We start from the raw sequence: 17,201 nt of genomic DNA on the forward strand, positions 1-17,201 counted from the left end.
TAAACTAAAAATATAATACAAAAAGTTGACATTATTTTTTATTTAATCATAATATTTTCATCAGCAATACATAGTAAATAAACCAAAAATTCCTATCAAAATATTTGCTTATAAATATGACATCACTTTTAGATAAATATTTAAAATTTAAATTATATCATAAATATTTATTAATCATAATCAAAATTAAAAAAAAAACTAGTAATATTATATAAAAATTGCATATTTTAACGCAACAAAACCCTACTATCAGAACCACACAAAAATGAGCAAGTATAGTCTAAGTGTAGGGTCATTTATATAATATAGTCAATAAAAAAAATGTAAAATTGTACACATTAATCTCGTAGATATTGTTAGAAAGTTGTTATAGTACCCAACAATCTCACTTGTCACACACTCTTCAAACCAGTGAATATTGCTTAATGCAGTGATAATTTTAACTTAAAAAAAAAGTTAATATTGTATGTGATGCATGCAGCTAGAACTCCAAATAAAATTATCTTTTGACATATTTTGGTTAATAGTAATAAAAGGTTATTTTTTTATATAAAAAAACCCTACAAGTTTTATTACTTAATGTTTATATATAATGTGGAGAATATATACATTGTGCTTGAAAATATATTTTAATTTACTAAAATTTTATTTTGTTAGTTAAAAATTTTGTTTAATGAAAAAGAGTATTTGGTAAGATAGTTGAAATAGTAGTTATTAGTATTCTAACACTGCTTTTCAGCTAAAGTAACTATTTTAATTTTTTATATTATTGTTTTAATGATTTTTTCTTTTATTTCTTCAATTAATAAAATTTTACTATTTTTACCCTTTTCATGTTTAACTTTTAAAACTATTTTTATAGTTAAATTTTATTAAAATGTAATAAAATTATTAAATATTATTTTTACAATATAAAATTATCAAAATAATTATATAAATTAATTTATAATATTTTATTTATTTGAAAATTTTAAAATAAGAATAAATTTTATAATTATTAAATTTCAAATTTTAGACAAATTATTAATATTTATATATGTCATTTCACATTTATCAATTAGTTCAACAACTAATTTTATTAAATAAATTTATTTAAATCAACTAACTTTTCTATTTATATCTTTTAACTTCCAGTATAGTGTATAACTAATTTAAAGTTTTCCATTTTGTCATGGTCCTCAGAATGTTTTAAACTATACAAGGGGTTTAAAATTTTTATAACAGTTAATAGATTTTGAATAATAATAATAATAATAATTTGGTATGCTATTAAAAAATATCAGGAATGTAATGGCATTAAATAATATATAGTCTAAGAAGATTAAATCTTGACGCCAATGCTTGTTGGTATTCAAAGAGTCAAACATTTCCATTATATCTTTTCATCTAAGCGACCATGACAGACCCAAACCAAAAACTTACTTGTAAATCTCAATTCCTCATACATATCCTATGTCCAATGGATTTATTTGGTAAGGCCCACTCTCTTGTTGACGACACCACTGTTAATTAGAGACCGTAACAGTGTCTCTACAAAGGTTCATTTTCAGCCATAAAACAAATTTTATATTGCAATTTTTATTATTTTAAAAAGTTTATTTGAAGACCAAATTGTAAAATTCATAATTATGATATTATCGAGTAACAATAACCCATTTTAACTGTTAATTTATTTTTTAATATATCTAATTCGGAAGAAGTGTTTATTTTTGTTTGTTTTACTGATTATAAATTCTGACTATTTTCTTCGTTAAAAGTTCTCTGTTTAGAAATATTTGATGCATAAGTATTTTTATTGATCTTATTTAATGACATAATATTTTGTTCGTAATTTTTTTATAATAACTTTTGTTAGTCATCTTGTAATAATGTTCTTATCATCCTTGTTAGCAAATGTCAAGCACACACTCTCTAAATTATGGCATCTAATCAACAATTAGTAGAGCTGATCAATCTAGTATTATTCATCTACCTCTTATGGTGACTAACCTCCAACTCTTCACCAAAATCTTCACCTAATTCACCATTAAGCTCAATTTCACCCATTAACATTAGACCCAAAACTATGTGCTCCCTCACTCTCAAATCCCATGTTTGCGCAACTTCCTGTGACTAACTTAAGCATGTATATAGCCCTTGCTTCTTGTGATTTTTTCATGTATATCTCACTTTTCCCCTATCGTCTATGTATAGAAACTCAAGCTTTGTATTTAGGTATTGACTTTCTTCTTATTCTCTTCTTTTCCAATACGTAGCACATCTATCTATGTTTCCACCTCCATTTCCCATTTCGTTATTCTCACAATGTGATTCAGGTGATTCAATCCCTCATTCACTGATTCAAGTATCAAATTAGATTCTAAAACTTTGTGTTCTGCACTTCGCAAGCATTTTTCAAAGTATAGTTAACCATTTCTAGAGTATAATTATCTCACGTTATTCTCTTTAAACTATCGTTGAATGATTAGCCAAGCATCTTTCACCATATGAAAATCTCCCTTTATACTTCAAATATCTCACAACAGACAATATCTTAAAGTTAAATCATTGTCAATGTCTAAAGTATGCACAATATCAATATTTCATTTACAAACGTAGGCATATTACAATGTTAAAAACTCATTTTTGCAAACATTCAAATTACCTTTGAAAAATTATACTATATACCTCGTTTCTGTCTCTACACCCTTCAATGCTCCAACTTTAACCTCACACATTAACGCTAAAAAAAGGTTTTAAAATGACGTTTCTTGAATCAAGTTGTCTACTTTTGCTTTTTGTCACAACATTTATTATACCCCATGTAGAGATTAAATGTCACACACATCTTGATCTTGATCTCGACGCAAATGTCACCTTGCACAACAAATTTTTTTCAGTTAATCAATTCTCACACGTGCAAATGAAATATTTTTTTCTTTTATTTAAAGCTATTTCATTCATCCCATCTGAAAAATATGAATGGTTGTTCCAATTCATTCTATCTTTTCAGCAAAGTATCTTCAATTTTAAACTAACATGTGTCAAGTGTTTAAAAATATCACGTGAGTGATGAATTGAATTTTCACAACTTAACCAAATTTAATCAGAATTAAGTGATAAAAAAATGATTTTTAATAAGTTTAAAAAGTTAGAAATATAATCTTACAATTTTTATTTATAAAAACTAAATCTAATAGTTATAGTTAAGACTAATTATTACTATTTTTACAAAAATACCCATGAATTATGTTACGTGACGAAATATTAAAAAGAGAATGGCGAGTGTTGCAGAGGTGAGGAGGGTTAAATGGTAAATTAAATGAGGCACTCTACAGTAGTCTACACATAACTAACCGCCATAACCAGAGACGTTGCAGTGGCGTGAGCCATGAGATGTTTTTCATTGCTCTCTCTTCAATATCTTTAATTCAACTAATTCCTTTTCTTGATGATTCTTCTCCACCCAAGGACAAATGTGGCGTCGAACCTTCTCGAAACTCCACCTCAGAGCTTCGGGCTTAGGGTTTCTGAGACGATCGTTCTCGTGCGAACCGGGGAAGAGGTTCGCGGCGTTATGGGGAAACGGCGATTACGGAAGATTGGGTCTGGGAAACTTGGATTCCCGATGGACACCCGCTGTTTGCTCCGCGCTTCGCAACGAAACCCTTAAGGCCATTGCTTGTGGCGGTGCTCACACCCTCTTCTTAACAGGTTCACTTTTCACTCTGTTTTATTCAATTCATTGTCCTTCGCTTTTCTTTTTATTACTATTATTTTGAAATTCAGAAAATCCTTTCCTGCTTGATCTCTGAAATAATGTTACGGCTTCGGGAAGCTTAATATACTGTGAAATAGAATGAAGTGCAAAAGTTTTTCTTGTTTGTCGATTGCAGATATTGTTGGTTTTTTATTTTTATTTTTATTTTTATTTGTGGTGCTTGGATGAAATGGGATTTTTCTTGCCTACATTGGAATTGGAATGTTACTTGCTGGTTACTGGTTTATCATAGTAACACTTTCAGTATGCTACTGGATGACTACGATGTGTAGTATTTAAAATTGGTGATGATTGTGATGGCTATTGAAGTTGGGGCTCATAAATTGTCCACCTTTCACAGACAATGGATGCGTTTATGCTGCTGGTCTCAATGATTTCGGACAGCTTGGTATATCAGAGAGTAAACACTACTCAGTGGTATATTTTTTAACTTTGTCCATGTATTTTATTTTATTTTTTTCTAGTGAACTTAGCACAGGTGCAGTAGAATGTTTTGTGCAATTGTTGATGAGGGCATAGCCTCTGGACATAAGAAGAAGGAACACGAAAATATTCTTGTCATCATTTTCAATGTTTGGGATATTTCAGGAGCCACTTCGTGTTTTTGGACACGAGAAGAAAATTGTGCAGATCTCTGCTGGTTATAATCATTCTTGTGCAATTACAGGTCTGTGCTTATGCAAGCTAGTGTCAACCACATCAATAATAACAAGCCTCAACCCTCAATAGCTTGTACATGAAATTGGCCGCCTTTTTTTTTTCCATTCAAAATGAATATTTAAGAGCTTGAGTTCTTTTACTGAGTGAATTTTCGCTCATCTTTTCCTTCCAATTTTTAAACAATGTTTTCTTTCCCCCTCTTGTAGTGGATGGAGAACTATACATGTGGGGAAAAAATACAAGTGGGCAGCTTGGACTTGGAAAAAGTAAGAACTAATCCCTGTATTAGCGTTTAATGGACCTTGAGAGTTTTTGTCCCATGAACCTGGTCGTATTATGTATACCCTTTAAAAACTGGATACTCAGACCTGTTAAAGATGCTCAAACAAAAAGGTTGGCAAGTAACAGCTATGTTACCTAATGCTTTTATGCTGAAATGTAGGGGCTTCAAACATAGTTCCTTTGCCAACCAAAGTGGAATACTTGGATGGAATCAACATTAAAATGGCGGCTCTGGGTTCTGAGCACTCAATGGCTATTAGTGGTATGCAATAGATAGACAATCATAAATTTATATTGCATTGATTGCTGCCTCAGATTGATTATCTGTTTCTTTCTATATTTTAGTGTTTTTTAGATAATTTCTTTGTTTGGTTTTGTTTTATATGATTGGAGTGTTAAATGAGGTTCCGTCTCTTATCTATAAATTACCTAGTCATTTGTCTTTAAAGTTTGTCGAGGAATTAGATTGGTTTTATGGAAGTTCTGAATTTTTTTATTTTCTTAGAGTAAAGAACTGTTGAGCAGACCCTGAACATATAGTGGTTTGGCCAAGTTTGAGCTTGTGTCTAGTCTAAAGGTTGAATCCTGATGTTTATTTGTACATAATAATATCTCTTTACCCTTTGCTTCCCCAAGCTGTATTACAAATAGTATTTGTTCTCCCCCACCCTCTCTAAGCTATAAAAGATTTAGATTAATGGAGAGGAAGCGAGGTAGAATTATCCAAACCAGACAAAAATACTTATCTCAATTAATTTAATTATACTGATTAATTTCATCACGATGCACTGTGGATCTTAAATGAGTTATTGTTTAAGGGGACATAAATGATTATCAGGATTTCACCTGATGACTTAAATTTTAGGATTAGACAGTTTAAAATTTGTATTCTCTTCATGATATTTCTTTCTTATGTCAACCAAAAATATCTTATGAGTTTTATCCTACCATTTTTTCTGAGTCCCTCATGGCCAACATGAATACTGTAAATTGTACACTAAATATTCTAATATCTTCTCAATTGTTGTTTCTATCTTCACTAGATGGAGGAGAAGCCTTTAGTTGGGGAATGGGAGTGTCTGGTATACTTGGCCATGGTCATGAGTCAAGCATCCTAGGATTCTTCAAAAGTAACAGGTTTTGTCTCTTCTTTTCTTTTACAATCATAAATTGCATTAATGGATACTTATGCTCTGTTTCAAATTATATTTGGGTAAATTGCACTTTATCCCATGTGATTTGGCTCAAAATCAGTTTGCCACCTTGTGGTATAAAATTTTACCCTTCTTCCCTCTTGGTGCTTTTCCCTGTTAACACATAACAGTTGCCTTGCACTATTTTCCAAACAATTAGTACTTGTTACATCCACAGCCTATTTGTTTATTTTCTTGTACTTGACTTTTTAACTAAAAGATTAAATAAGCGGACAGAATTTATTGTAGCTTTTAACATATTTAAATCCTGTACAAAGACATGACACTTTTGGAATATATTGAGGGTATACCTACCTTTTGCTCTCAAAACAAGTCTGTAGAATTTTCTAAATTAAAAGTTCTAATAAAAACTTAACTATGCAAGCATGGTGTGTATACTTGATACCGGAGAAAGTTTCATTATCCAAACAGAGCTGTCTTTACTAGGATTCCTTGCAAACATGCCATGTTATTCAATTTATATGTATCTGTATTGATGTACTTTTTAATATCATGCAGTGAGTATACCCCAAGGCTTATAAAAGATCTTGAAGGAATCAAGGTGTGATGTTGAATGGATTGCCTTCTTGCTTTGAATTTAAGATAGATATATTGGCTTCAAACTTTTACTGTAATCTTCATTGTTTTATCTTTATTCTTGAAATATGTTTAGGTAAAATATGTAGCTGCTGGGTTACTGAATTCAGCATGTACTGATGGTAATTGAATTTAAATCTTTTACTTTTTTTCTATATTCTCGTTTCATACTTGTTGGTACTATGCATTGGGGAATTAATGCTGGTTTCTGCTCTGTCTTAATGTAATTGTTGCAGAAAATGGTTCTGTTTTTATATTTGGTGAAAGAGGGATTGACAAATTGGTATGCTCAATCAGTAGTGACTATTTTTAGTTTTTTCACTCGTTGGCCAATGTTTTTAATGACTAGTATTTTCTTCAATTAAAATATTCAGCGTTTAAAGGAGATGAGCAATGCAACAAAACCATCCTTGATTAGTGAACTCCCATACTCAAAAGAAGTTGCTTGCGGTGGCTATCACACCTGTGTACTGACAAGTAATTCATCAGTTTCTGAACCTAACCATGTTTTGATTTGTGATAATTTGTTTGTTGTTTCATTATATTGCTTTTTTGTAGATTCTGGTGAACTTTATACTTGGGGTTCAAATGAAAATGGCTGCCTTGGTATTGGGTATACTTTCATACTTAAGACTTGTTACTTGATCATTCTCATTTTTTATTTTTCATTTTTACATTCTTTTTTGTATCTGAATGCTGGTGTTTTCATTGTTAATTTTTTCATCTAGTTCATCAGATGTTATTCATCTTCCTGAAAAGGTTCAAGGGCCATTCTTGAAGTCATCTGTTAGCCAGGTTTCATGTGGTTGGAAGCATACTGCAGCCATTTCTGGTAAGTTCTTCCAATAAACAGACAAGAGAAAAAGAATTGCCATTAAGTACTTTTTTTCTTATCATATTGATGTAAAGACAGGCTTTCTTTTATTATAAAAGAATAATTTCATGAGGACAAAGAGAATATTACTACAAAGGGTTAGGAGTATAAGAAATCCTCTTCAAGAGGCTAATGAAAAAACATAAAAGAGAACAAAGAAAACGTTAATGAAGCAAAGCTACCCCATTTATTGATGAATGGTTCCTCTAACAACCACATAACCTGTTAGAAAAGTTGTGTTTCTATCTTCAAACTTTATTGCTTCTGTCACTTGTCAAATCGGCAGTTAGACTTGAATTTCTTTATAGGAATGAGATGGCGTGGACTAGAAGTTAATAATCAGTTTCTTGGCTCCTGGAGAAAATCATTTTTTCTTGTTTCCACTATTTGTGGTGGCATCATCAGCAGCAACCTGCGATAATGTGAGGGTGGGTAAACACGCACCCCTCACTTTGGATAAAATTATAAATAAGAATGATAATTTTACATTTTTCACTCCCTATTTCTATAACTTATAGAACTCAAACTCATATTTGAAGAATGACCTAGCTCTTCAGCTTTATAATTTTGAACTTGTTAAACTCAAAATTAGTTATATATTTAAACCAAGAGTAGGTCTAAAATTATCGTTTATTTTTATATCACATCCTAGCTTCTTACTTCTTACACATGCTTCTTCCTTTGCTCTACATAACTTCAGAATAAAAAAGACACACTGCTTGATAACTACTGCTACAATTTTCTCTTTGTAGTTTTCCTTTTACTTTTTCACAACATGAATATAACGTGTATTATATATAACATATATTTATCTTCATATTACAATAATTATCAATTTTTATTTTTTTATTAAATTGGCCCAACTGATCTAGGGTCCAGGATCTGCCACATGGTGGCATATTTTGTTTCTCTTTTAAATTTTTTATTTTCCTGCATGTAAACTGGCATATCCTTTATAGTTTTTTGCATAGTTGCAGATTTGCTATGGAGATTTGATGTAATACATAGCCCCTGTTTGTATTGTACAAGTTGTAGGCTTGTTTTCCTTGATAAATTTTTATTTGTTGAAGTTTGTTTAATTTATCTCTCAAGAATTTGGTTTTTGAGCGAGTCTAGTCCCATGTAACTGATCCCACCTAGTGAGTGGGATAAGGCTCATACTTGATGTTTATACTGTACTGGTAGTTGCAGAAGAAAAGGATTTTGTTGATTCATTTATCCCGGAATTTTCCGTTGATTTTCAGAAGGAAGAGTCTTCACATGGGGCTGGGGAGGATCCAATGGGACTTTCTCTGAAGTTGGATATTCTTCAGGTGGACAATTGGTAAGCTTCTGCTTCTCATATAATTTATAATTCGTAGTATTATTAGCTTTCAGAGCAGGATATTATACGGATTCTGAATGCCAGATACTATGACAAGGATGACAAAAGAAAACAAAAAATTCATCTGAATTAACAAAACAGTTTACAATTAATCATAATTTCCGTATGTATATTCTCACATATTGACAAGCTTTCTCCATATTGAATTTAAGATTTTATATTACCTTGGAGGAGTGTGTGATCTGGTAAGTCAGACTGGTGCATCTCTTAAATAAATTGATTACGTTTTTGCCTTTAGTTTTTGCCAAGTGCTCAATTATCTGCCGTGCCCAACTGTAAATGAAATTTATGCCTTCACTCAGGGTCATGGAAGTGATGTGGACCGTGTAAATCCTACTAGAGTTTGTTTTGGAGAAGAAGTGAAAGCATTGCAAGTTTCATGTGGGTTCAATCATACAGGTGCTATACTTGAACATACATAGGTTTGGCTGCTCCAATGATTCATAATGATCGGTATTTCATCAAGAAGATCCAGAATGTGATTTGTCACCCTGTGTATCTTCTGTACATCACCATATTAAAGAAATATACATCTTCTAACCCATCCAAGAGGATTCAGGAAGTTTCAGCATGCCTTGAGTGAAAACATATATTATCCATCTGTTGTAATTATATCATTCTTTTCACAGGAAAATAGACGCCCAGTCATATATATATATATATATAAAATAAAGCTTCCTTGTGATGTACAAAACTTGTGTAAAGAAAGAGCGCTGCTTCAAGTAATTAAAAATGCGTGGGAATGATGGCAGGGATAAGGAAAAAAAGTTGTGTGTCTGTTTTTCTTATTGTATTGGTTAGTTGAGTTAATACCACTTTACAGAGTCTGTTCCTTGAGAGAAGTTAGCCAAGATGGTTCAAGTAAATCATAGTTGGCGATATATCTTGTTAATCGTCATTGCGTATAGATGTTTTTGCAGCATTATAATTGAGGAGGCATATCTTTTACTATATGTAATTTTGTGGATGTTCTCACTGATTTATGTGGTTCTGCAATTTGCCACAGAAGGGGGAATCCCAGTAACGTGGTACGGGGGTGAGATAATAATCAATATTACATTACAGTTCATCTTTATGATTTGGCCAGCAAGACGGAGGGAACAATTAATATTGCACGACACTAGTAATAAACGCCTTGGCCCCCTTTATCTTCTATACGCATAAGACCTACCACTGCATCTTTTTTTAATGATTCTTTTAACATCCTAGTGACACAGCAGTGACCCTGTAAGTCAGTTTTATTTGAACCGTTAGAATCCTTTTGCGGATGGGCAATGACCTACTAATGGGCATTTAAAAAATAAAGCTTAGAATAAGAATTTTGAATGTGGAAAATGCAATCTCGGGTTCTTATGAAGTTTCCTGACTGCTCAAATATCTTTGGATTACATAGTCTGAAATGCCCTCATCTTCATACAATAAAGTAGATGGTAATAAATGTCTGCGCTGATAAGTCAATACATTGGGACATAGCTTTCCAGGGGAGTTTATGGCTCGAGAATTGAGAGTGGATACAAGCACAGTGGCTTCCTCCTCCAACAGTAGTAAAAGCAAGTTACTATTATGTTAATGAATGAGTTTAGTTTGATATACCTATTGCAAATATTATAATAGTAACATGTGTTTTGTGTATGAATAAGTGTTGAATTGAGCTACTGTAGAAGTGAGAGTGGGTCCAGAAGCAATTATGAGTGGAACTTTGAAGGTGAAGGAGGAGAGTGAACCCAGAGAGGGTGTACCCGACCCGAATGATGAATAGTAGGGAAGGGAAGGGAAGGGCCCGGGAAATGCGCAAAATATATCGCCGCAACGACGATAGTTACTGATGAGCACTATGATGATCCCATAATTGAAAATGTGGTCCTCCCACCACGTGCTCTTGTCCCCTCCCCATGGGACCCACTTCCCTCCGTACCAATTCCCATTCAATGGCATTGCATTATTGAATAATCAAAATGCATTACTTAAATTCTATCTCATGTCCACATTTGATACTTAATTCAATATGTTCTTTTTAAATTATGCTCTACATTGTATATTTAACCATAAAATTTATTTGGTTAAGTTATAAATAATTCATTTGATAAATTATATCAAGAAATTCATTAACATAAGTTTAAAAAATTAAATTATGTGTAAAAGTTATTTATAAACTATTTTAAATAGTGTAAAGGTCTATTTAATAGTAAGATAATGATAAGGTAGAATAAACTATCATAACTTATTTTAATTTACTATTTGGTGAACTAATAAGATAGAGTGAATTCATTATATTGGTTTTTCTATTATAACTATTAATTTAAAAAATAAGGAAATTTATTTAAAATCAATAAAATAAGATATTTAAAAAAAGTTTTTTTTTTATTTTACATTGTGAAACTCATGATTATAATGACTAGTACAATTGTTATAATGAACTTCATAGCTATTTTTGTTACATCTATTATTGATATTTTTATTATTTATGCACATCATGGTATTTTTTATTATTATCATCCTTATAATTATAATTATTGTCATTATTATTACCACTATAATAAATATGATCCTATCGTTACACTTGACATTATAGTTATCATTATGATTATTATTACTATTATCATAACTATTATTATTATTATCGTTGTTACTATTATTATTGTTGTTATTATCATTATTAGTGATACCATTATTATTATTATCAATATTATTGTCAGTTTCATCTTACCAAAATTATAGTTATTATTTTTATCATTACCATACTTGACACTATTGTGAGTCCTATTATTATTGTTATTATTATAATTATTATTCTTATCATTATCATAAAAATTACTATTATAAGTATCATTACTATTATAATTATCACTATTATCAACTTTATTGTTATTATTACTATTATTATTGTTATCATTATTATAAGAACTAAAAATATAATTATCATTATTACTATTTTCGTTATCATAATTGCAATCACTACTATCCAAAGCTAATGCTATCATCACTTTTACTATCTCCACACTTAATATTACCACCGTTATTATTGTTACCATTATCATTATTAATACTATTATTAATGTTTTTAGTGTTATCTTATCACCATCCTCATTTTTATTGCTTTTTATAAGAATAATTTTATATTTTTTAAAATTCATATTATCTATTAAAATATGATATGTTGATTAAATTTAAAATAAAATAAAAAGTTTATATTACTTAAATTATTTTTTTACTTTTTTTTTCATTTCTTATATTTTTTTCTATTTTAACTGCCGAATAAATTCTAAATCAATGCTCGCTGTAATTATAAGGTGAAGAACAATTTTGCTTTTGAAAGAAATAGCATTAAAACAATTTATCCATGATAAGATAGTTATTGATCAGGAGAGAATGTAATAATTTGAACAAAAGATAGGAACAACACCTAAATCAATATGTATATAAATATAATAAGCATCGATGACAAAATAAAAGATAAAACTTAGATTAAATTATTTGTATTTTACCATTTAGTCCTTAAACAAAATAATGACAAGTACTTTTTAATTAACAAGATATCTTTCGCCGAGACTGTTGAAAAAATTCAACATGTCATTTTTCAATTTATGAACTTAATTAATGACAAATGTATAAAGAATGTTTAAATTTTACTTAGAACAAAACGGTGAATGCAACTGATGATGACAAATTTGGCTGTAATACGTGTTCTTCTGTTCTCCGTATTATTGAATATACGATGGAGCACGAAAGCATTTATACTTGCTCATTATGCTTTATAAATAGCAAAATGATTTTGATATGGCTTTAACTAATAATCAGTAGTTTGATTTGTGTGGAAAAATTAACATCTTTTTTTTATTTTTTATCATACTCCACATAGGTAGCAATATCCTCTCCCTCTACCCCACTCAAAGTATTTTTTTTATCAACATTTTTTATAATTAAAAAAAATATTAATTTTATTTTTTAATTAATTTTAAGAACGTAAAGCTGATAAATTTTATTTAAAAAGTTATTTAATATGTTTTTATCTTTTCAATGTAATAGACGCTTTTTTCTTAATAAATGCATAAAAAGTTTAGAATAATCTGGGTAATTGAAGAGGATATGGTGTTATATTGTTATGAAAATTAAAGAAATTTGTGTATGATAAAAAAAAGGAGAGTTATCAAATTAAATTTTATTAAATTTTAAAAAGTGTAAATGTAGTTTATTTTTAAAAAAAATTGCTAATTTTATATACTTAACATTAACCCCAAAATCTAATGTTGAAAAATTGTTAAATAAAAACAAATGATGCGAGGACTGACATAGAATCATGACCCATTAGCAAACCAAAAGGAAAATTGAATGTAGTTTTTATTTTATACTTTTGGGTGGAAGAACTTATAAGTGCCACAACAATTTCAATTTGAACCTCGTCTCATGATTCAATGAAGTGTCACTCATAACAATTTCACTGGCTTCAAATCCTTAAAAGTGGGAAAATGTCTAAATTAATAAAATAGTATTGTACACTTTTTTTTTTATTGATTCTTTAGTATGTGTTAAAGGCACATACTAAGAAATTGATAAATAATATTTTTTTATTAAAAATAGTAATATTTAATACTATTAATGTATATTGTGTGATTTTTAATAATTTTTATTATGTGTCTTTAAACATATATTGAAAATTTGTTATATGACCTTGAAATTTTCTATAATTCAACAGTGTAAAAAATGGTTAGCTCGTGTAGTTTAATATAATTTAATTAGGTTTCGAAAATTTTGACTAAAATCCTTACTTGATCCAATTTATAGCATACACTGCATTTAATAGTCATAGATTGATCCACTCTCAATATAAATTTTGTAGTTACATCTTCTTTTTTATTTATAGATTCACGTTCACATTTTTTTTTAATTCGTTTCTAAACACACACCTGTAATTGTCTGGGGCAAATATTGTCAATTATTTTATAATTATTTAGGCTCATTTTTATTTAGACAATTTTCTTTTTCTATTGACTTTGATTTCAAATCTCAATCAAATTATATCAAACTACATGAGCTTACCCTTTTGAATACCCACATAAATTATTTGTGGAATTGAGTTGCTATTTAATATTTTTTCTTTGTGTTATGAAAAAACCTACTCTGAACATTTATTAGGAGGACCTGAAGATTAATTCTTATACGACCATAATTTTATTGACAAGATTAATTAAAAAATGATATTTTTAAATAGCAACAACAAAATGTATACCAAAATAATTTTAATAGTATTGTATTTATAAAAATCTTATTAAAAATATAAAGAATATTGTGATTCAAGAAAAAATTATAGATATGTATGCATGATGTGATAGGTATGTTTTGTTGGCATTGGTAAATAGTGAGATGAATTGGTGATACTCTGCATCTGCACCAATTGAAAAGTTATATTTTAAAATAATAAATACACATTTTTCATTCAATACTTATTTTAAAAATATTAAAATAATGTAATAAAATTATCTCTGGTAAAAAAAAGACTATAATCTAGACTGATATAAATGTTATATTATTTTTAGTAATTATAATATGATGGAATGAAAATGTGATAAACACATAATAATTGAAAGAGTAGGATTGTACATGTATATGTCTAGGCCCCTACCACACATATTTAGTGTAAGCATTTGGACCCACTCACACAATTTACTTGTCATTTTTATTCCCACCTATTCAATACTTCTCGCAATAAATACCACTCTTTATTTAAATTATTTAATATTTAAGAATTTCTCATAAAAATTATTTTTATTTACTTAAAATGAATCGTTACAGTACTAAAAATTATTATAAAAGGGAATAATGGACATTACCAACAAATAAATATTCCAGTGTTTCGATAAGTGTGTATTATGAATTTAAAAAATGAAAATTGTTTGATAGCTTTTTCTAAACAGTGTTTCGACATAACAGTTTGGATGGTCTATTGTTATTTAAAAATATTTATAATTATTTTTTAAATACTTTACAAAATTATGATAAATAAAAGAAATAACAAGCGATACCATATTGAGAAGTTAAGGAAAAAAAAGGATAAATAACTATTTTTATTCATTATATTTTGGAATAAAAAATGAAAAAAGAAAGATACAGTATTAATTAATATCCTTAAGAAATATTACTTTTAATTTTAAAATGTGAGTTAAACTATTTTGAAGAAATGAATTGTGTTTGAAAGAGAGGGTTTGGGGTTATAATTAAACAGAGCATTGGTACGCAAAAGAATGGGTCGTTTTGTTGTCTGAATCTCTTTCTTACTACCAAAAGCTCTTTCCCGTAATTAAGTTGTCAGCTTGCGTTGGAACTTATCAATCAAAATCAAGTTATCTATATATATTCCTACCCTTTTAAAATACCAAAGCTTATAGAAAAATATATTTATCATACTAAATTATAAAAATACAATAATTTTTTCAAAATTAATTACCTATTTATTAGTCGTTTATCTGTAACATTTTCTTTAAAATATATATGTTATTATTATATATAATGTTGCATATGCTAAATTAATTTTAAAACTTTTACTATAAAAAATTAGTTTCTGTTAACCTCTTAAGTTGAGTATTTATAAATAAAAAATGTTAAAAATATTTATGTTTATTACATTAAAATTATAAAACTATAATAAATATTTTTAATAAAAAATAACTATTATTAACTGCTTATTTTTAACTTTTACTGTTAATTTTAATATTTTTAAAAATTATATAAAAATTAAAAATCATAAGCTTTATAAACTTTTAGAATGAGATTCAACTGTCTTTCTTCTTGAAACTAATTTTTTTTTAATATTTATCCATTAAAAATATTCCAAATTTACCGATAGTGATACTAAATATTTAAAAGAAACTATAAAGAAAGAAGCATAGTTAAAAAATTATTATTATAAAATAATAAGTTCAAGAGGAGATCAAATGATCTTTTCCATCAATTTTGTTAACTTTAGTCTTTAAACCTCTTTTTAAAAAATTATATAAGAATTATTTTAAAAAATAGAATATTCATTTTTAAGTATTTGAGTTAATTGGTCTGAAAATCACTCTAACTTAATTATTAGTTTTGAGTTCAAATTTCGAAAATGCAATTGTGTTGCATTAAATACACAGATGAAGAATTCTATCGTTGATTACTAATCCTATTTGATTAAAGTCAAATTGGCTTTTATGAAGAATATTTATAGTTTATAAAAAAATAATTATATTAAAAATATAAAGTGTAATGAACACTTTATTTTTATCAAATTTTTACATCATTAATAATTTTGACTTTCTTTTATATCATTTTAGAATTATTTATGCAATTAATGAATTGTGAGAAAATTAAATTTTAATATAATAATTATTTTAAGAGTAAAATTGAAAAAAAAAAAATTCTGCCTTCAAATTGTAAAGTGAGAAAGAGACTATTATTTTTTAGATACAGAGAATAGTTAGTGTTGTTTATGAATTAAGATTAGAGTTATATTTTAATAAAATATTTACACTTAAAATTATTACAAATTATTGAGATGAAACTTTAAATTTAATAAAAAATAATACCAATAATATTTAAGTAATTACATTTAAATTTTATTCTTAAGAAAATTATGTGGATCAATTTTCAAGATAAGTTGTTTAATTATTTTATCATTTGGTCCAATTTCATATGCAAAGCAAGTTAATTATTCATGGATTAACTTGCTAATTCACTAACTTGTCATAAAATAAGATCTACAAGTTATCACTAAACACATTTATCAATTAAGAGGGGTTGTTTCAACTTAATTTGTGAGCTTCAGTTTGAATTTTAATGAATATAACTATATTAAATATTTTGGAGAGCTTTGTTGTTACAGTGTCTTACTTGATTCAAACAAAATTATCTTTGATAAAAAATTATTGTGATCTAAGAAAAAGAAGACCTAGAAATTTATATTTCAAACTTATTTTTGAAAGAATCTAGTTAATTAGTATTTTAAGATATTGATAATAAATAAGTAATAAATTTTAATATAATTTTTAATTAATATCCAGTATTTCTATATAAAAAATAGATTAATTTAGCTGTCTTATTCCATATTTTAGCTTAGTTATAGAGTCAGATTGAGTTATAAGTCAAAAGCTGCTAAATTTTTTTAAAATTTTAATTTATAAGAGTGGTTATGCATTAACAAAAAATATTAATATTAACAAAATTATATTTAATAAACAGAAATATTTAGTTTCACGAGTAACCGTATAAATTTTTTTTAAGATAACTTAGTGTTTGCAATATACTAACAAAGTGATGCAAGTTTCACTTTAATTTTGTTTTAAAATATTTTTATCAAGTCTCTTTGTACCTTAACACAGAAATTTTGTCAATATCTAAATTTTAAAAATCTTGATATAATGCGATTGGGTTCACAAATACCTTTTTTTTTGTAGCGCGCATGCGTGTGTGATTGTTTGACTCCTC

The 17,201-nt window shown here is 28.0% G+C and overlaps 1 protein-coding gene across 3 annotated transcripts; it reads left to right on the forward strand.

Moving 5' to 3' along the window:
* Positions 1-3,343: 3,343 nt before the first annotated feature.
* LOC113873692 (ultraviolet-B receptor UVR8) lies at positions 3,344-9,820 on the forward strand. 3 transcript variants are annotated; one of them, XR_003505955.1, is made up of 15 exons: positions 3,344-3,693; positions 4,101-4,177; positions 4,349-4,427; positions 4,627-4,686; positions 4,863-4,964; positions 5,746-5,839; positions 6,415-6,457; positions 6,569-6,614; positions 6,729-6,775; positions 6,867-6,969; positions 7,051-7,105; positions 7,221-7,324; positions 7,675-7,794; positions 8,611-8,690; positions 9,053-9,755. XR_003505955.1 is itself a non-coding variant. In XM_027511947.1 (15 exons), the coding sequence occupies exons 1-15, from the start codon at positions 3,456-3,458 to the stop codon at positions 9,170-9,172; spliced, it is 1,305 nt and encodes a 434-aa protein (XP_027367748.1). In that variant the 5' UTR covers positions 3,344-3,455; the 3' UTR covers positions 9,173-9,753. The 3 variants fall into 3 exon arrangements, 2 of the variants coding, with proteins under 2 accessions (XP_027367748.1, XP_027367757.1); XM_027511947.1 differs by lacking the exon at positions 7,675-7,794 and adding an exon at positions 8,338-8,394 and having other exon boundaries at positions 9,053-9,753; XM_027511956.1 differs by lacking the exon at positions 7,675-7,794 and having other exon boundaries at positions 9,053-9,820.
* The last annotated feature ends 7,381 nt before the right edge of the window (positions 9,821-17,201 follow it).

Source organism: Abrus precatorius, unplaced genomic scaffold, assembly GCF_003935025.1.
Source record: "Abrus precatorius isolate BTA unplaced genomic scaffold, Abrus_2018 Scaffold10, whole genome shotgun sequence".
Lineage (NCBI taxonomy): Eukaryota > Viridiplantae > Streptophyta > Magnoliopsida > Fabales > Fabaceae > Abrus > Abrus precatorius.

Excerpts from the sequence above, each read along its gene's own strand:
- LOC113873692 (XM_027511947.1), top strand. The coding sequence starts at position 3,456 with ATGTGGCGTCGAACCTTCTCGAAACTCCACCTCAGAGCTTCGGGCTTA. Across the intron at positions 6,970-7,050 it reads TCACACCTGTGTACTGACAA|ATTCTGGTGAACTTTATACT; the intron begins GTAATTCATCAG and ends GCTTTTTTGTAG. Across the intron at positions 8,395-8,610 it reads CCCCTGTTTGTATTGTACAA|AAGGAAGAGTCTTCACATGG; the intron begins GTTGTAGGCTTG and ends GTTGATTTTCAG.